The sequence below is a fragment of the Bos indicus x Bos taurus genome, chromosome 1 (genome assembly GCF_003369695.1).
Source record: "Bos indicus x Bos taurus breed Angus x Brahman F1 hybrid chromosome 1, Bos_hybrid_MaternalHap_v2.0, whole genome shotgun sequence".
NCBI lineage: Eukaryota > Metazoa > Chordata > Mammalia > Artiodactyla > Bovidae > Bos > Bos indicus x Bos taurus.
This window is the reverse complement of record NC_040076.1, coordinates 56,670,019-56,691,075: the sequence shown is the minus strand read 5'-3', so window position 1 is coordinate 56,691,075 and position 21,057 is coordinate 56,670,019. Positions and strand designations below refer to the sequence as shown.

General features: G+C 44.3%; 1 protein-coding gene across 1 annotated transcript in view; it reads right to left on the bottom strand.

Moving 5' to 3' along the window:
- Nucleotides 1-5,143: 5,143 nt before the first annotated feature.
- The window catches only part of C1H3orf52 (chromosome 1 C3orf52 homolog), a 40,155-nt gene continuing 24,241 nt past the window's right edge, over nucleotides 5,144-21,057 (bottom strand). The window contains exons 3-6 of the mRNA XM_027517536.1: nucleotides 20,051-20,178; nucleotides 12,654-12,724; nucleotides 9,900-10,117; nucleotides 5,144-5,234 (exon numbers count right to left, since the gene is read on the bottom strand). Of these exons, the coding sequence (XP_027373337.1) occupies nucleotides 5,230-5,234; nucleotides 9,900-10,117; nucleotides 12,654-12,724; nucleotides 20,051-20,178 (422 nt within the window). The 3' untranslated portion in view covers nucleotides 5,144-5,229. The remainder of the gene's footprint in view (nucleotides 5,235-9,899; nucleotides 10,118-12,653; nucleotides 12,725-20,050; nucleotides 20,179-21,057) is intronic.

Here is a 21,057-nt window from a genome sequence, read left to right as displayed (position 1 = left end):
CAGCATACTATGGCCCACAGGCCAAATCTGGCTGACTTGCTATCCTGGTAAATAAAAGCTTGGCAGCTCACAGCCTGCTCATTTATCTATGCACTCGCTGTGGCTTCTCAACTTCTGGAGAGCTGAATTGTTGTAATTCACACTGCGGGTCCTTCAAAGCCAAAAATATTTATTTGGGAGCCCTTTTCAGAGGAAAAAAAAAAAAGTTTGCAGACCCTTTTCTTAAACAATCATATAGATAAACTAAACAAAAATGTGTTTTGGGTCTTGGTGTAACCATAAGAGTTGGTGCTAATAAAATGGCATGGAAATATTAAACCACAATTTAGGGTGAGAGCAAAAACAATCAGCAAATTAAACTATTTCTATATGCACACCTGTGCTCTCAACTTCCCGTTTTATTTAACCCATAACCATTGTCCTAATTTGAGGGATGTTAAAATAGTAAGAAGCTTGTTGAGACAAGTAGTAGATGCATTATGAGTTCAATCACCTTTTTGCTCCCCAGTGAACCAAAGTTAAACAGTGTTGCTATTTAAAATGTGCTAAGTGCCCTGTTGGGATAATCCAGTGACTTAAGGTTGGATGTGTCAACACAGGTTTGATGAGGTTTCAGTCAGTCCATGATCTTGAGCTAAGCCAATCACATCTTAATATCGTGTCCTCTGCTAACTTCCTAGTTTCAGCAAAATTCTTCCACATGGAATCCTAACTCGACCTTTGGCTGAGATACACTCAATTTCAAAAGGAGGCATGCGTGGTAACGGAGAATACAGTACAAGATGTAACGCGGCTTAGGGCAAAGAGTGCGCATGCTAGAGTCAGACGATTAATGATTTGAGTCCTGGTTTCATCTCTTCCTCAATCTGTGAACTTGAGCGTGTAAGAGGCTCAGCTCCATCACCCACAAGCAGGAGGATTTCATTCAATGTGTGTACATTATCTGCCACAGATTACGAACAAATTTTGCCAACAAGCAAAAGGATACAAAAATCTTTATCATGTGTAGAGAAAAATTTGCATTGATGTGTCTGGTGATTCAGGGCCACTTGGCAGTCTTCCTTCAAGGCAGACACGTAATTACTGGGGTTTACACAGGGATTTTTCACTTAGAAATTGGACCACTGTGGAAGTTGATTAGTAAGTGTTTGTAGTTACAACATAATAAGTTATAGTTGTTTGGGTCTTACCCTGTAAGAGTATTATCTGTCCCAAATATGCTTTATTTGGGGAACATATTGAGTATAAATGCTTAAACAAAGAAAACTGTCTTATAATGAAATTTAAAGGAATTATGAAAGGGAACTATTTTTGAGTAAGAGAGTCTTTGAAATACCTACTATGGCTGTATTTAATGCTGATCTGTTTCCATAGATTTCAGGATTTCTAATGAAAGCAGTGTACTCTTTTTACCGAAGTTGTACCTTCAGACACACACACACACACACACAAATTTGTATACAGTTTCATTTGGGGATGCAATCCCTAAATGAAAGAATTCCTGTTCTTGATAAGAAACTAAGCCTGAAAATTTAAAATGCTCCCTTAAGTCACACATACAATCGGAAAACTCCCCTCCCCCATGCTGATCTTAAAACTACACATAGCCACAGTTCAGAGGCATATGCAGTGTCTGCAGGCTTTGTGGTTTCTGCTTTATGCTCACACTAGTAGCTATAAATAATCTCTTAGTCTGTGAATAAATTCTTATGTTAGAACACAAGAGAGGTACAAGAGAAGAACAAAGATAGGTCAAGAAAATCTACCGTTGACAACAAATAAATTGTTTTAAATAAATAGCATTATTCAAATGCTAATGCTTTTAAGACAACCTTGGGTGCAGGGGCTTCAACTATGGAAGGAATGGAAGGGTGTAGGTAGAACAGGAACGTTGAGGCCCCAAGATTTCACAGGAGCCTTCAGAGGAAAAGGAGATTCTGTTTACATTTTATCTGACTCTGTTCTTTTCCAAGTCAACCTACTGAGTTCAGAAAGCTAGTTGTGAGCCACTTGATCTGAGTGTGCCTCGGATCTGTCAACTGTTAATTGGATCTGTGTAAGTTCCACTTTCCTAACAGAGGCACTTGGTAAAGTGTTGAGTGGTCATGATCACCCCAGAGAGTCTTGCTCAGTCTGATAACCCACCTCTCAACCCATCCCCTTCCCTACCTCCTGTGCTCTTCATGAATTTCCAGAATGTAGCCAGGCCTGACCCTATAGCCTGCATGGCCCTGGAGTGCCCACCAGTTGGAGGCCATTGATCAGGTGTTTCCTACTAGCCTGGACTTTGCTCCCCACAACTGTGGGATTCTGGGCTGGTCCTTCCACCTTTCCGTACCTTGGTTTCCTAATGATAAGATGAGAAAACTGCCTTCTGCTGCTAAGAGGATAATGAACTCGGATCATAAAGGAAAAGTTGCTGCTGGCAATGTAGTAATTGTGTGAATAAGCTTATTTTGAAACAATAATGGGAGCCGAGAGGGGAAGATTTATAGAGACTTCTCCCATTTTTCGCAGCACTAGACTTTGAATAAGGCAGGAGTCCATATCTAAAGGGAAAAGATGAAAACATGTGTCTCATCCTAAGACACAAACATGTAAAAAGAAAGAAAATGTGTCTACTCAAATCCCACCATTGCTTCAAGGTTCAGCTCCTGTCCTACTTGCTAGCAAAGCCTCCTCCAGTTAAACTAGACTTTTCACCCTTTTCTCTGACCATCATACAGTCCTACAGTTTATCTTTAACATCTTGCTTTTCCCGCTGTTTCCCATCTCATCTGTGCAGAGCCTGACTCGCTAATAAGACCAGCAGTTTTTTTCCTTCTTATCATTCTCATCTTCATTAGTATATTCTGTAGCCTTCTGCAACTCACATCATTAAAAACAATCTGCAAAACTAAGTTAAACTGAAAGGCAGAAAAGAATGGGACATGGCTAGAATTTTCTTTGGAGATGGGAAGAGGGCAGGTTCCACTGATCTGTTGTGTACTATCTGTCTGTACTTAAGTGACTCCCAGTTTTTCTTCTCAAGTCCTTCAGTGAGAGATTTCCCTGTGGCCCATGAGCTAGGACTCCATGCTTCCACTGAAGAGGGCTCAGGTTCGATCCCTTTCAGGAAACTAAGATCCTGCAGACAGCACAGAGAGGCACCCCCAAAATAGTTCACTTGGGAATTCCCTGGCTATCCAATGCCTGGGTTCCATTCCTGGTAAGGGAACTAGGATCTCACAAGCCTCAAAAAAAAAAAAAAAAAAAAAAATGCTGTTATACCACAGATATTTGTTGAAACCTTCTTATGCACCATGTGGTATGAAGATGTGTGGGAGCCAATCAATTCATCTCCTGTAGCATAACAGCCCCCAAACACCTCAAAATGCTCTAATCACAAAGTTCATTTCTTTCCACACCATTTGGGCAGAAGGGTCAAACCAACAGAAAATCCTCTCTATGACTTTCAAGTGGTCAAAACCTGAGGCAAGGTGCTTGCATCTTGGTGGTTTCCAACAGAGAAGGGAAGATCAGAACCAAACCCAGTCCTGCCTCCAGACAGGAACCAGCCCTTTCTTCCAGCCCCAGGCTCTTCAGACACCTGGTCATGCCCACGGGGCCCCAAGGGAAGTGGCGAGAAGAGACAGCCCCTCTGCAACAGGAACAGGGAGAGGAGGACCCAGCCCAGGCGGGTTCAATCTTATTCACTCAGAAGGGGAAGCTGCCCTCATGAAAAGGTCGCTTCCAACACCAATTACTGCAAGGACACGCCAGTCCAAACCCAGGCCCTGGAGAGTCAATGCCTACAGAGCAAACATTAATACAGCAAAATGGCAGCAAAAAATAATTTATTGTCAATATTTTAAATCCTCTCCAAAGAAGTTCTTCATTATTTTCTTAAAAGTACAAACATGAAAGTTTAGGTTTGACATATAAAATATAAAGAGGAAGAAGGGAAATTCACCTGTTTCACTAGTTTGAGGAACAATGCTCAAAATGAGACACCGAGTTACAATAAACATATCTTCCAATTAAATAACAAAGCACATTCACATTATCCAGAGTCCTGGGTCTTAAAGAGCTCGACAAATCTAGCCTGAGATGCACACTCTGACACATCCCCTTACACAGCTGCCCTCCCCTGACATCATCCACCGGGGCCAGTTGAGATCGTGAGGCTATGAACCTCTCATTACATGACCACAGAACTTGCCTGGAAATTTTCCAGCAACGTTATTTTCCTAACAAGACACTCTGTTCCCTCTTGACAGGTAATTCTATGTCTGTAGGCGACCAACACAGTCCCTCTTGTTCCCCCCAACCCTCACCTGCCAAAGGATCTGGCATTAAACTTCCAGCAGTTTAGTTCTGAGAGTGGTTCTTCCTATTTCACAACCATCTTCAATAAGATACATAATCAGTGCTTGAAGACACTGAGTCCTACAGGAAGGCTAGTGACCCCAGATAACAAAAAGTCAACATGAACTACCTCTAGCAGATGGTAAGCAGTCTTAACGATTGTCTGATGGAAGCTGATGAAAATATAAATGGACAAACTATCCAAAATGAAGAGCCATGTGTTCAAAATTCACAGGGACCTGTGTCTCCAAAAGAGGTGTTCAGGAGACACAGTAATTATGCAGGGAAATAATTAAGAAACACACATCTCATTTCTGTAGTGCTACATAATGCAGTAACATTGGGTGACGTGCCAAGGCTGGTTTCCTGAGATGTGACAAGTCAACGTGTCTTGGAAGTAGACATGAACAATGTTAATTACCTTTGACAAAGTGCACGCCTTTTCCTCACAGCCTTGTCTGGAGGTAGGTCAAATGTAGGGTTGAGAGGGAGGAGAGCGACTGGCTGAACTCTCCCTCGCTTGGCCTCTCCCTGTTCTCTCTCCTCCTGCCCAGGTTGGCGGGATCCTGCCTGAAAGAACCCCTTGCCCTAAAAAGAGCATGTCCATTGTGGGTGGAGGGACCTCCCCCTGCAGGTCTGCCAGCCGCCCCACTACATCACCCTATACGGACCCAGCTGGGGCAGAGCTGGAGTACAGTTTTGTTAAACACTGAAGCAGACTCTGTAACTGTGCAGAAGCTGGAGAAAAAGGACCGCCTCCATGCCTCTCATCATTTTGAGTCCTTCCATGTTAATTCTCAGGATCTCTTCTGTAAAGTGGAATGAACTCTCCGCATCCCAAAGTTCAGCAGAGTGCTACTGTCAGACATAGATCAACCTTCATCATTCTGAAAAGGAAATAGAAACAAGAGTCACCGTTTAAAAAAAGGCATAATTATTCTAAACATTTATGTTTTTATTTTATTTCACTGGGTTTGATTATGAACTCCAATGTAAAACTGGAATATTTGTAAACTCTTAACAGAGGAGATTTACTCTCCAGGTAACATACACACACACACAGGTTCACAACTCCTGAATTCCTTTCAAAAGGAAATAACAGATCGGGTTTAGACCTGGGTAGTTAAGTTGGGGATCCCCCCCTGCACTGGGGATAGATAAAATTTTGCTTTGTTTTTGATTTTTGCTGCTTTTTGTTTAAAACTAAACAGGAACGAGGAAAGTTGAGGGTAGGTAAGCTCTTTCAAAACTGTAAGACAACTCCCACCACATTTAAAAAAAAAAAAAGGAAATAACACATTGTTTGCTTATTTACTTTGGCATAATTCATGATAAATAACATTTTGACGAGGGCTTTTGGATGCAAAGGACATTTTAACAGTCAATCTTTTTTCCATTGTCTAATCATAAAAATATTTCTAAATTTTCATTTTTTTTAATATAAGCACAATATACAGTGAGAAATTCTAATGAGGGAAATGGTGCAGAGCTGGCCTAAGGCCGAGGCATTTGGGCAATGACTGAGGACAAGACACAGGGAGCCCACGTACTCCACAGTGGGGTTCTGGTGGTTGATGTTTGAGGCTGGATCTTCCTTTGCTGTCAGAATCTGTCCTGTGCTTTGTAAGAGGTTTAAAGAATCCCTGGCCTCTGGCATCCTAGATGCTAGGATCCCACATACACTCCCAACTGTGACAATTAAAATGTCTCCGGACCTTGCCAAATACCCCTGGGGGACAAAACTGCACTGATTGAGAAGCAATATTCTTTGGATAAACTCTGCGCTTTCTGGGGAATCTGTAAACAACCTCAATGGTTGCCCTTGATACCCCAGGTAGTCTTTTCAAGGGCAGAATGCACACACTGGCCTCTCTGCCAGCAGTCCATAGTTTACCCCAGATTTGTAAAACAAGATTCATCATTCTCATTGCCTGGAACTTTTTCCTCTTCTCTCTCACACTGATCAGTTTTTGCTTTTGTTCCTTACTCAGTCTACCGGTTGACTCCTTCACAGGTCAGAAAACAGTACAAAATAACTACCCCACGTCCAAAATAACTCACAAGGTTCAAAATAAGTCATACAGTTGTTTTACACTGTAAAACATATTTCCCCTCCTTATCTCAAGACCCTACCCTCCACTAGATGAAGAAGCTCCAGGAATAGGGGGATGGGGAAGGAGCAATCCATCACCCAAAAAAAATTCCCTTAACCTTGAGGACATTATGCTAAGTGAAATAAGTCAGATAGAGAAAGACAAATATTGCAAGATCTCACTTACATGTAGAATCTCCAAACTCATAAAAAAAGAGATCAGATTGATGGTTGCCTCTTGAGAGTCCCTTGGACTGCAAGGAGATCCAACCAGTCCATTCTAAAGGAGATCAGCCCTGGGATTTCTTTGGAAGGAATGATGCTAAAGCTGAAACTCCAGTACTTTGGCCACCTCATGCGAAGAGTTGACTCATTGGAAAAGACTCTGATGCTGGGAGGGATTGGGGGCAGGAGGAAAAGGGGACAACAGAGGATGAGATGGCTGGATGGCATCACTGACTTGATGGACATGAGTTTGAGTGAACTCTGGGAGTTGGTGATGGACAGGGAGGCCTGGCGCGCTGCGATTCATGGGGTCCCAAAGAGTCGGACACGACTGAGCGACTGAACTGAACTGAACTGAAAAGGCAAGGTGTGAAGGAGGAGGAATTGAATGAAGGTGGTCAAAAAACACAAACTTCCTGTTATAAATCAGTCCTGGGAACAAGTTCTCACAAGGGGAAAAATAGTTTTGTAACTTACAAGATGATGGCGATGGACGTTAACCACACTTATTATGGCAATCATTTCACGATATACAGGTTGGGTCACTATTCTGTAACCCTTAAACTTACACTGTCTTATTTGTTAATTATATCTCAATTAACACTGCAAGAAAATATAAATTTAAAAATTCCCTTATGACTATAATATTAAAGGAAGTTTTTCTTTGTAGAAGGCATCAAAATGCTTGCAGTTAGGTCAAGCAGTCATATTCCCCAATTAGAGAATGAAAAATACACAAACAATCCCTTAGGGATCCAAATTACAAGCTAATTTAAGGTTCAGGTTCTCTAGCACACACGTTGGAAATTCCAAGGAACTGCAGACTGGCCCCAGGGAATCCTTGGAATCCCTGAAATTGTAAAATTCTGTCCGGGGGGAAGAGTGTGTGCATTTTTTCCAGGGAGACATTACACGGCTATCTCCAAATTCTCTAAGGGGCATTTGAACCAAGCAATTTTAAAATCCACTCTGCCTTTTGTAGAACAGACTTGTGGCTGCCAAGCGGGAGAAAGGCTGGTGGAGTGATGGATCAGGAGTTCGGGGTTAGTGGATACAAACTATAATATAGAGAATGGATAAAGAACAAGGTCTTACTGTATAACACAGGGAACTCTATTCAATATCCTATGATAAACCACATGGAAAAGAATCTGAAAGAGAACATATGCATATAAATAGATATGTGCTGTGCTTAGTCGCTCAGTCATGTCCGACTCTTTGACAGATAGATACAGGTATAACTATGTCACTATACAGCAGAAATTAGCACAACATTGTAAACTGACTATACTCCAATAATTTTTTTTAATGGCCAAAAAAAAAAAGAAGCTTTGCTCTTTGAAGAATTAGAACATGATCTTTGTGGGAAACCAGCTGCCTAGCTCATCGCAGAAGGGGCTACCCTGCCAAGCCCACAGTGCCTGGGAACGTGGGGGCCGGCCCCAGAACCCCAGGCCCTGCTGGTCCCTCCTGGGGCCCCTCTGGTTCCTGCCACCCCTCTCCGCCCTCCCTCTGGATTTGCCCTGAGTTGCCCCTCTGCCTCCCTGCCCTCTAGACTCTCTTTGTCCTTGCTTGCTTCCCAAATGGTCACTGTCTTCCCTTCCATTTGAGAGGAAACTGATACTCACACTCCTAAAAATATCAAACACCGTCCAGGCTCTGCAAAGAGGGTGTGGGGTCATAGAGACCCCCCCTGCCCAGGAGAAATGCCCGAGAGAAAGAGTGCAGTCTCCTTGAGAAGCAGAAATGCTGTTGCTCACGGGTGTATCCTGGGGGCCACGCAGAGTCTGAGGCTCAGCTCCAGGTCCGTCAGGCCTCACAAGCAACCTGCTGTTTGTCATACTCTGTGTGGACTTCCCAGCTTCATAATCCTCCTCAACTCTTTCTCACCCTCCTCCTAATCCCTCATCTCCATTTGGAAAGAGCTGGGAACCACAGTTTCAGAGAGGAGGCTCAGAGAGTCCAGGCCAGTCACCACACAGCAAGCCAGAGGGCCTCTTCTCTCTTTCAGCTGTACACAGGACGGGGCTGAAGGATCCTTTCTTCCTCCCTCCTTCTCTCCCTCCTTTCTTTCCTTCCTTCTTTCTTTTTAGAATTCCTGTGGAGGAGGCAGAACCTTTTCACTCCACACAATATGCTACTGGTCTGGCCCACAGACACACTCCATCTATTCAGATGCTCAGTGAGGAAACTCTTCACTCTGCAACTTTCCCAGTGAGCTAGAAGCTGGCCCTCTGAATGTCATTCCTTTTATTCATTTGGGGAAAAGAATGCTTTGAGAGCTGCTTTATATAACTCTCCGCCCTCCCAGGCCAAGGTTAGTCCACTTCCACCTCTCGTCCCCAAGAATCGAGTGTCATCACAGTAAACACCTCTTCTCACACGGCGTGGGGATGTGTGTGCTCTATAATCTGTTCCACTCTTCTGACCCTTGGCAGCTGGCCCCATGCCTGCTGCTCACCACATCTCCTTCGTGACTGCCTTTTTCATTCATTCAACTAGGATTTACCAATGCTGATGTACAGAGTGCTTCTGATGGATTGTGGATTAGGAACCATCCAAAATCATTAGCATTATGGACTAACCAAGATCCAAAACCCATCCAAGTGAGCAATCAGAAGTGGAAAACAAGAATGGAAAGTAAGGTCAACAGTGCAGACCACAGGGAGGAGGTCTCGGAGGCTAGCAGTAATCTCAACTCCCACCTTCCTTCCTGATAGGTTTTGTATAGTGTTCTCAGATTCTGACAAGTGGGGTCTCATCTATGCTTATTAAATAACGTCCACTTCCTCATTCCATTCTTAAACGTCGATGCACATCTTGCTTATAATCTTCTAAGAAAGAGACAAGCTTGCCTTTTTATGTCCCTCTGTTAATATCTTAGACTAGTGGCCTTCAACAGAAAAAGATATTCTCCAGATTGAACCATCTTTCAACAATTTAATATACCATTTACTTCCAATTCTTCAGTACTTGCTTCTCCGGTGAGACCATGGCGTTTCCATGAAGGTGTCTAATGATATTGTGACGTGGGATTCAGAGCTTTGAATGTGGGTGAACCACAGCGAGGAAACATGCAGCAACCCTCATTTTTATAGTTTGCTTCCATGACTTTTTTTTCCAGCTTCTCTATCTGCTCACAAAGGGTAGGGACTGGGTGACCTCCACGGACATGGAAGATCGCCTGCTCAGAAATCAAAGCAAGCTGTCTGCCCCACCTGGTTCCCCCGTTTACCGTCACAGCTCTGCCTTCTGGACGTGCTCAACTTATCATAGGAGCAGAGGGATCCTGGATCAAGCCCCAGAGTTTCACAACCAGCCATGTTCTGATCATGGAAATCCTGCTGCAAAACACCCAGCACGAACTCCTCACTCATCACATACTTCATAAAACTGTCATCTTCAGGAGGAACCCTGAAGTGCAGGCGGAAGATTATTGTGGCGTTTTCACCACTGAAAGGCAAACCAAACAGAGACAATAAACATATCAACAGAACCACACTGCAACTCAGGAAATTGATTTTAGCAAAAACATCTTTTGAGTTCTACATGCTCTCCCAGTATAAAAAAACAAAGAGTGTACTACCCTAGAAGAGCCCTTGTCAATGCACCTATCATACAAAATTGCAGTTATCCAAACCTCCTCCTTTCACCTAAAACCCAACCCAGAGAAGCCCGCCATGAGAGGCCATGCAGGAGAGGCTCCAAGAGCTGCCTAACACCACGCTTTGCTTAGAGGCAGGCCAAGGCAGCCCTTGTCTCCCTGGTCTCCCTTCTCCCACAGGTGCTTGTCAAAGCTATCCAGTTTAACCAGTTCATCACTTAACCTATAAAATGGCCCAAGTAGGGCCCAGAGCTCCCTGCATTGGCAGGATACACAATCCTAAGCTCCCCAGATGGCCCTGGGTACCTGCAGCATATCTTACCTCCCTGTTTTGTCCCCAAAGTGAGAAACTGTTTCTGTCCTGTTTCTACTTCCCACAGTTTTGCAATTCTCAGTAAGGGGACCGAGGAGAGGGAGTTTTTCTCTTTCTAGAACATATTCTCCTACTTCTAAAAGAAAAATAATCATACGGCTATCCTCAGCTAATCAATGGTCTACACAGCTTGTTAAATGCTACCTCCCCATTTAGAATTATCACAATTATCCTTTGGTTCAAGAAGGCCAGATTTTTTTTTTAAAGGCCTAGTTTAAGAGGTAGCAATAAAATATTTAAGAGTGGTCACATGTGAGACTCTCACCCAAGGGTAAGTTTTGCAGTCAAGCCAGTCCCAGTAATGAATCAGAACATTGTCCCTGCCAACGACTGGCAAAGAGCTCCCTCTAGTGGCCAGAGATCACATAGCCCAAACGAACAGAGATCATTCTGTCGTTTTTGAGATCACATTCAAGTACTGCGTTTCGGACTCTTTTGTTGACTATGATGGCTACTCCATTTCTTCTAAAGGGATTCTTGCCCACAGTAGTAGATATAATGGTCATCTGAGTTAAATTCACCCATTCCAGTCCATCTTAGTTCACTGATTCCTAAAATGTCCATGTTCACTCTTGCCATCTCCTGTTTGACCACTTCCAATTTGCCTTGATTCATGGAACTAACATTCCAGGTTCCTATGCAATATTGCTCTTTACAGCATCAGACCTTGCTTCTATCACCAGTCACATCCACAACTGGGTATTGTTTTTGCTTTGGCTCCGTCTCTTCATTCTTTCTGGAGTTATTTTTCCACTGATCTCCAATAGCATATTGGGCACCTACTGACCTGGGGAGTTCCTCTTTCAGTGTTCTATCTTTTTGCCTTTTCATGCTGTTTGTGGGGTTCTCAAGGCAAGAATACTGAAGTGCTTTGCCATTCCCTTTTCCAGCAGACCACATTTTGTCAGAACTCTCCACCATGATCCATCCATCTTGGGTGGCCCTACCCGGCAAGGCTCATAGCTTCATTGAGTTAGACAAGGCTGTGGTCCATGTTCCAAATAGGAAAAGGAGTACGTCAAGGCTGTATATTGTCACCCTGTTTATTTAACTTATATGCAGAGTACATCATGAGAAATGCTGGGCTGGAGGAAGCACAAGCTGGAATCAAGATTGCCAGGAGAAATATCAATAACCTCAGATATGCAGATGACATCACTCTTATGGCAGAAAGTGAAGAAGAACTAAAGAGCCTCTTGATGAAGGTGAAGGAGGAGGGTGAAAAAGTTGGCTTAAAGTTCAACATTCATAAAACTAAGATCATGGCATCCAGTCCCATCACTTCATGGCAAAAAGATGGGGAAACAGTGGATACAGTGGCTGACTTCATTTTTCTGGGCTCCAAAATCACTGCAGATGGTGACTGCAGCCATGAGATTAAAAGACGCTTACTCCTTGGAAGGAAAGTTATGACCAACCTAGATAGCATATTCAAAAGCAGAGACATTACTTTCCCAACAAAGGTCCATCTAGTCAAGGCTATGGTTTTTCCAGTGGTCATGTATGGATGTGAGAGTTGGACTGTGAAGAAGGCTGAGCGCCAAAGAATTGATGCTTTTGAACTGTGGTGTTGGAGAAGCCTCTGGAGAGTCCCTTGGACTGCAAGGAGATCCAACCAGTCCATCCTAAAGATCAGTCCTGGGTGTTCACTGGAAGGACTGATGTTGAAGCTGAAACTCCAGTACTTTGGCCACCTCATGCGAAGAGCTGACTCATTTGAAAAGACCCTGATGCTGGGAAAGATTGAGGGCAGGAGAAGGGGATGACAGAGGATGAGATGGTTGGATGGCATCACTGACTCAACGAACATGGATTTGGGTGGACTCCAGGAGTTGATGATGGACAGGGAGGCCTGGTGTGCTGCGGTTCATGGTGTCGCAAACAGTCGGACATGACTGAGCGACTGAACTGAACTGAACTGAACTTCATGCTTTGGGGTTAGGGAGTCCTTTTGGGTAATTCATGATGACTGTCCACCTTCAGAGAGAGACTGTAATACTTTACATTCTTACCTGAAGTCCATGACTTCAACTGAAGTGAAATAGCGGTTCAGAGCTGGTGAATCACTGTACACGTGTGTAACCTAAAACAAACAGGAACAAGTTAACAACCACACAACACAGCCAGATCACACTGCATATCACCTGACAAAGCAAAACCACTCCTAGGTGATGGAAATTCCACCCTAGGGAGGAATGAACTTACCAAGAGGCTCTGGGTGAAGAAAGAGGAAGAGGGTGGGCCCCACACCAATCTAAATTCAAGTTGGCACTCATTTAAAGGGACCTCATTTGTAAGGCGGAGAAGGCAATGGCACCCCACTCCAGTACTCTTGCCTGGAAAATCCTTATGGAGGGAGGAGCCTGGAAGGCTGCAGTCCATGGGGTCACTGAGGGTCTGACACGACTGAGCGGCTTCACTTTCACTTTTCACTTTCATGCATTGGAGAAGGAAATGGCAACCCACTCCAGTGTTCTTGCCTGGAGAATCCCAGGGACGGCAGAGCCTGGTGGGCTGCCGTCTGTGGGGTCGCACAGAGTCGGACACGACTGAAGTGACTTAGCAGCAGCAGCAGCAGTTGTAAGGACCAGGTGATCAGGCTGGGATTTTCAGCATCTCTTGCACGTTGAGCTGTGACTTGTGGTCTGACTGGTCAACAGCCTGAGCCCACACAGACCCAAGCACCACGGGAAGGAGAGAATCTCTAAGGGGCTGAGAAGACTGAGAACAGGCAACTCAAGGGCCTGCATATCACCAGACAAAGGAAGGCCTCTTCTGTCCTTTCCCTGGAACTTCACTCCAAGGAGACACAGCCATGCGGTTTCTGGATAATGCAACCAAATGAGTGGTACAATTGCAAAGACACAAAGTCCTTATTTTAGCCATCAAGTGTTGCAACCATAAAAAATAAGGACACCTGTGTTCCCACTACCCACATTTCATGCCTTCACATTTTACCATATGTAGCTGAGCCCTTTACCTGAAGAAACACAGCACAGCTAAAGTTATTCTCACACACTATTCCACTGTCCTCTCTCCCTGCCCACTACTAACCACTGTCCTGAAGCTGTCATGTATCTTTTCCGCTCATGTTTTTATGAATGTAACATTCCCTTGTGTAATCATAACTATACATAATTTTTTTTTTTTTGGCTGCTCCACACAGCATGCTGGATCTTAGTTTTCCAACCAGGAATAGAACCCATGCCCCCTGCATTGGAAGTGTAGTCTTAACCACTGAACTGCCAGGGAAGTCCCCAAAGACTTGATCTTTTTAGAAATACATATATAAATTCAATGCATGTTTTTATCCAAATACATGAATAAAATGCACACCTTCTACACCTTCTCTGACTTGATTTTTTTCACTCAAATCACGTTTGCAGTTTACCCACAATGGTCCCTTGGAGAGCAAGGAGATCAAACAGTCAATCCTAAAGGAAATCAACTCTGAATATACACTGACAGGACTGATGCTGAAGCTGAAGCTCCAGTACTTTGGCCATCTGATTTGAAGAGCCAACTCACTGAAAAAGAAAAGACCCTGATGCTGGGAAAGATTGAAGGCAGGAGGAGAAGGGGATGACACAGGACGAGATGGTTGGATGGCATCACCGACCCAATGGACATGAGTTTGAGCAAGCTCCAGGAGATACTGAAAGACAGAGAAGCCTGGCGTGCTGCAGTCTGCGGGGTGGCAAAGAGTTGAACACAACTGAGGAACTAAAAAGCCTCTTGATGAAAGTGAAAGAGGAGAGTGAAAAAGTTGGCTTAAAGCTCAACATTCAGAAAATGAAGATCATGGCATCTGGTCCCATCACTTCATGGGAAATAGATGGGGAAACACTGGAGACAGTGTCAGACTGTATGTTTTGGGGCTCCAAAATCACTGCAGATGGTGACTGCAGCCATGAAATTAAAAGACACTTACTCCTTGAAAGGAAAGTTATGACCAACTTAGATAGTGTATTCAAAAGTAGAGACATTACTTTGAAAACAAAGGTCCGTCTAGTCAAGGCTATGGTTTTTCCAGTGGTCATGTATGGATGTGAGATTTGGACTGTGAAGAAAGCTGGGCACCGAAGAATTAATGCTTTTGAACTGTGGTGTTGGAGAAGACTCTAGCCCTGGGTGGTCTCTGGAAGGAATGATGCTAAAACTGAAACTCCAGTACTTTGGCCACCTCATGTGAAAAGTTGACTCATTGGAAAAGACTCTGATGCTGGGAGGGATTGGGGGCAGGAGGAGAAGGGGACGACAGAGGATGAGATGGCTGGATGGCATCACCGACTCAATGGACATGAGTCTGAGTGAACTCCGGGAGATGGTGATGGACAGGGAGGCCTGGCATGCTGCAATTTATGGGGTTGCAAAGAGTCAGACACGACTGAGCGACTAAACTGAACTGAACTGAACCGAGCAACTAAACAACACAATGTACATCTAGATGGAGGTCATTCAGTCTGACTCCTAACTCTGCAGAGATTCCGTGAAGTGACAGCTTCACCCCCTCTCTCCCCATCCTGGTGGCCATGTGCTTTGTTTCCGACTGTCTCCTGCCACGACTGTGCTGAGGTGATCTGCTTGAACATCCCTAAGCCTCTCTTCTCATACAGGTATGAGATTTCCTAGGCCATATACCAAGAGGTGGACTTGGGTCTAAGAGTTAGCACATCTCTACCTTAACTCTTTCTGAATTGCACTCCATTTCACTGCCTCCCAGCAATGCACAAGTGCCCTATTGCCCACAGCCTTGCCAGCATTTAAGGTTACCATATTTTTCAATTTTTGCCAATCTGATGAGTTTTCATTGTGTTTCACACTGTCATATTGCGTTCTAGTGAGGTTGAGCATCTTTTCATGAAAAGATGGAAGGATGTCTGATGAAAATCCTTAACTCTGTGGGATTTCTCACCTTTGAATTGTCTGTTAGTGTTCTTTCTCTCGGGTTGCATTTTTCTTACCCAAACTGATTTACACTCTGGATACTAGCTGTTGGTTTTATGTCACAGATATCTTCTCCCACTCTTTGATTAGTCTTTCCATCATGTTTCAGAGATGTAAAACCTAACCTATAGTATCCCAGAACTTGTGGCTGAACATATTTACATTGTATCTCTTCAAAATTATTACTTTGGAGTTTAAATGCCTTGTTCTTAGCAGGCAGGACAGTGCTGGGATCTGGGTACACCCCCAGCATGAATCCAGCTCTGAGGCTGGAAGCAAGACTGTAGCTAGATCCACTCCTGCCGGCCTGAAGCCTCAGCCTTAACGTCATTCTGGAAATTTCACCCCCATGGTTCCTCTGTGCTAAGCTCGGTGTGCCCAGCTGCACCCATCATGGCTTGTCGCCTCACTGCTTTATTCTGCAGCAAACAGCAGAACTACCCCCAAGGAAAACCTGCCGGTCGTCTCCCCCCAACCCTCAGCAGAATCTCAAGGAGGCTGCATCCGTTGTTTGCTCCCACTACAGTCACTGGTGACAATCCAATTTCTCTGAGGCAGAGCGGAGGGGTTGAGAGCACTTCCCTGTCACTATGGCTGTCGTCTGCATAAGAAACTGACATAAGAGGCACTGCTATCTCTGCTCTCTGTTCCCTTTGTGCTGATTAAAAAAAAAAAAATTCTAGGCATTCAGGAAGGTTGCAAAACATGCCCTAGATCACTCTGCTAGTAAGGAATCTAGTCCTGGATGTTAGACACTAAGCCCAGCGTCCTCACGTTTTACCACACAACCCAGTGGAGATGGAGCGAGGAGGACAGTGTCTCCAGTACAAGGATGAAAGCAGCATAAAAAGTGTCAAGAACTCTGTGGGGAAAATGACTGGGCCATCTTAGAGTTTTTGAGCCCCAGAGAAAGTTGCCAACAGGCCAAAAGTCATTTAGAAAACCCGGAGGTTGGAGCAGTCCCAGGACTGCTCAGAACAGGGAGGAGGATGAGGATGCTAGAGAGGGCATTTTTTCTCAAGAGCTAAAAATAACAACAATAACAACAACAATATCCCTCTCTTCCTTTTATTTTTTTAATTTCAATTGCAGGATAATTACTTTACAATATCATGATGGTTTTTGCCAAACATCAATATGAATTGGCCATAGGTATACACGTGTCCTGGTCATCCTGAAGCTCCCACCCACCTCCATCCCCACCCTATCCCTCCAGGTTGTCACAGAGCACCAGCTTTGGGTGCCCTGCGTCATACATCAAACTCCACCTGGTTATCCCTCTCTTCCTTTTAGACTGAGCTTCATTTGTCAGAAATTATGTCTGTCCTTCCTTCTTTGTTCCCTCCCTCTCCTTCTTCCTTTCATTAATTCTTAGGTGCCTAAGCACTGTGTTTTTTTGCACACTGATACTCAGAAAAAGTTTTAAAATTTCATGTTAAGAGATGGAGTGGTATACTAGGTCAATTTCAGTGTCCACTCTAACATTTTTGTTTGTGGCACCATCACCTACTATGATTAGGAAATATTTACATATTTAGGAGCTGTCAACCACGCTACTTTGGGATCAAAAAAGTGAAAAGAGGCGCTCCTCACCCCTTGCTCTGGTGTTTCCCAAATTGTGCCAGTGAGGCTGAATGCAAACGGAGCTTTGAGCGCAAGTGAGCTGATCACCAGAGTCAGGCACAGTGGCTCATCAGAAACCAGTTTCCATTATTTATAATGGGGCTTTCCAGGTGATCCAGTGGTTAAGAATCCACCTGCCAATGCAGGAGACTCAGGAGACAGGGCTTCAATCCCTAGGTGGGAAGATCTCCCAGAAAAGGAAATGACAACCCACTCCAGTATTCTTGCCTGGAAAATTCCACAGACAGAGAAGCCTGATGGGCTACAGTCCATGGGGTCACAAAGAGTCAAATACAATTGAACGCGCACACACACAATTTACTATAGCCAAGATATGGGCACAACCTAAGACTCCATCAACAGATGAATGGACAAAGAAGATGTGGTATATGTAGGCAATGGAAAACTACTCAACCATTAAAAAGAATGAAATTCTGCCATTTGCAACAACATGGATGGACTTGGAGGGTATTGCACTAAGTGAAATAAGTCAGAGAACGACAAATACTGCATGATATCAATTATATGTGGGATCTAAAAAATAAAAGAAATGAGTAAATATAACAACAAAAAAGAAACAGACTCACAGATGCAGAGAACAAACTAGCGGTTATCAGGGGAGAGCGAGAAGGGGGAGGGGCAAGATGCGGGTAGGGGCTTAAGCAGTACAAACTACTATATATAAAATAAACAGGCGATAAGGATATATTATATAACACAGGGAATATAGCCAATATTCTTTAGCAACTATAAGTGGAATGTGACCTTAAAAATTGTGAATCACTATGTCATACACCTGAAACATATAATACTGTGTGTATCAACTATATCTCAATTTTTTTAAAGTGATAATGTTAAAAAAAGAAAAAAAAATCTTCCAGAGGAAGAGGATACGTCCCCTGCATTATCAGAGGGGCCAGCGCTGACTCTGGCATCGAGCAGGTAAGCTGAGCTATGACGCCGAGTAGCTACCGGGCTAGCTTAAGCTGAGTTATCGGCCCAACCCAAACAGAAGGAAACTGGCACTGAGATATGAGAGGAGCCAGGAAAACTGTGCTTAGAAAAGCAAGACAATAAAGCAAAACAGAGGGCGCAGTGTTTCAGTATCCATTTCCATTTACTTTCCAAACCTGGAAACTGGCCTAAGTGGAAGAAAAGGGTTCTCAATCTGACAGTAAGATAGTAATATCTCCAAGTTCCCCATTTTTTTTTTCCTGAACATTTGTTGGGAAACCAGAGAGCAGAAGTTTCTTCACCTCACTGCACCTTATGTTTATCATCTGCAAATCAGATAATACTTTTTAAAAATGCCTTAACAAAGTTCTTTATATGCATCTGTGGGTATACAGGGAAAGTGAGGTGATTTCCATTTATCACAGTAGGAACCAACTCAAAGAGGCCTGTGGACTTGCCCCAGAGACCCACTAGTCCCTGTTCCTCAGCCATTATACCACGATGAACTAAAAACACCTGCAGAATCTGCTTACATCTGCTTCTATGACCAGAGAGATGGCTTGTGAGTGCCTGATGTCCATCTCCCTCTGACACAGAGGCCAGTCTGGAACAGTGACACCTGTGGATCCTGGCTCACTCGGTCTCTCCTCGGCCAATGCAAATCCCTCAATCAAAAAAGTGAAGAAGAGGGGACTTCCCTGGCCATCCACTGGTTAAGACTCTGCCCTTCAGGAAATAAAGGGAACTCACCCCGTTCAACCTATCTACCATAGGGACAAGAGTGACAGACAGCAGGCTGGTCATGCGTAGAGTTCTCAGAAACTTTCCTGGGTCTGACTGTGAACCACTCTGTCTTTGACAGGGTAACCAGGGCCGCTCCAACCAACCCTTGTGGTCTTACTGCAGAGCCCCCATAACACACAGAGGCTCCTTCTCCTGCATTCCCTGCTCCATGAATGATGTCACCATCCACCCACGTGGTCACCCAACCAGAAGTCTGGAGCCATGCTCTCCCTCAGCCCACATCCTACCAGCCATGAAATCCTATTGAGGTAACAGACCTCTGAAATCTCACCTGAACCTCAATTATCTCCCCTGACATTGCCCTAATTCAAGGCTCCCTCACTTGTCACCCAGATTATTGCAATACCTTCTAACTAAGCACTCCACCTCCAATGTTTTCCCATCACCAGAGAAAGACTAAAATGAGAAACTGACCATGTCAGCCTGCAGATTAAAATCTTCCAGGACCTCACCAAAGAACCAGAGGTCATGATCTGACCCCTTCCTTTCCGTTCAGCCTCACCTCTGCATTTCCGCTACACAGCATGTGGAGGTCATAGCACACTGCTGGGCAGATACCCTTGTGTCCTCTGCTCTCTAATCTGGAATACCCCTACTTCACATTTCAAGGCTCATCCTGAGTATCGCCTCCTCCAGGAGGCCCTCCAAGCCTCCATCCCTCCTCTGTGGCTGTAAATCACACTGTACATATCTCGGTGATGGAACATACCACACTGCTCATAACTATTTAATTGCTTCCTCTTCTTGGACTTTGAGCCCCCTTTGAGGGCACAGCCTCTGTGGCCCTGGCACTAAGCATGTTGTCTAGCACCTCACAGACCCTCAATAAAATTTCAGGTTGAATCAAACCTAAGACCAAAGTGAGGAACAGAATACTGTCCTCCAGGACACATTCAGCTGGAGACCAGGGCTCTTCCTTCCAGCTTTGCGCTACAGAAAATCTATTTCTAAGCACTGGTTTCTGCCAGTATCCAAAGAATCCAAGCTTGAAGCTACTTACTGGCTAGCTCTAACCCAGCTGCTCCAGAAGAATTCACACTCTAATGCTAAGAACTTAGTAACAATACATAAGGTAACTTACCCGCTTCTCAAGCATGTCAGGTAATTCCTCTTCAGAAACACACTCCTCTGGAATCTTTAGCATGACCAAGAATGTTTCATTTGATGACAATTCAAGTATTTCATTTTCATCTTCATCGATATAAGTTACTAAACAGAATGGGGGGGTGGGATAAAAAGTAAAAGTAAGCACATGCATAAAATAAACATTCATCCCATTGGCTGCTATACTTAAATAAACGAACAATGAGTATTCATCAAGCCTAATCACAGTAAGCAAGTATGAGCAGAAATGCTTTCTTTTTCTCGGGTAGGTTGAATAAACACAGGGGCTTGCTTCCATCACAATAAAATTTTGTTTCTTTATCTGATGTCATAGGGTGCTCAGATTCCATTGAACACAGACTGGGTGAAGGGAGCTGGAAGAGGTGGGAAGAACATGAATTTCTTTGTCAAACTGACTCTTGCAGCTTAGCTACTTTCACTGGTGTCAAGGCAGGTGCTAGTGATGGCCAACAAACAACAGGAGATGGGGTACAGGAGCAGAGCAAGGAATTTCCCTGAATCCCCTGTGGTTTGGTACCCACGCTGAGGACATGACATCATTGAGACCTGCTCCTGGGTTAGAATCTGAGCTAGTGAGCATGAAGTCATCACTCTCCAGGATGTCCCACGGGGGGAATGTTGACACACTCTGTTTGTAGAAGGAACCCAAACTGCACTCAGAGTCCCAGGGCCCATGGGACTTACATTCCTAAGACAACAGTTCTGTGCTGCTTGCGTTCCAAGGACTGTGAGCTAACTGATTTTTAAGTAGTTAGAGCCAAAGGAAAAACAAACAAAGTCGGCAGCCAGGAACTTGAAGCTGGCACACTGGCACTCATTAAGCTGCCCTGGCTCCCTGCCAGCACCACTTGGGGACCACTTCTCCAACCCTGAGAAGAGCGTGGGTGGGAGGAAGCAGGTGTTTGTGGGCCATGGCTTCTCTGTAATCCCGTGCCTCAAACATAACATTATCAGTCTCTTTAC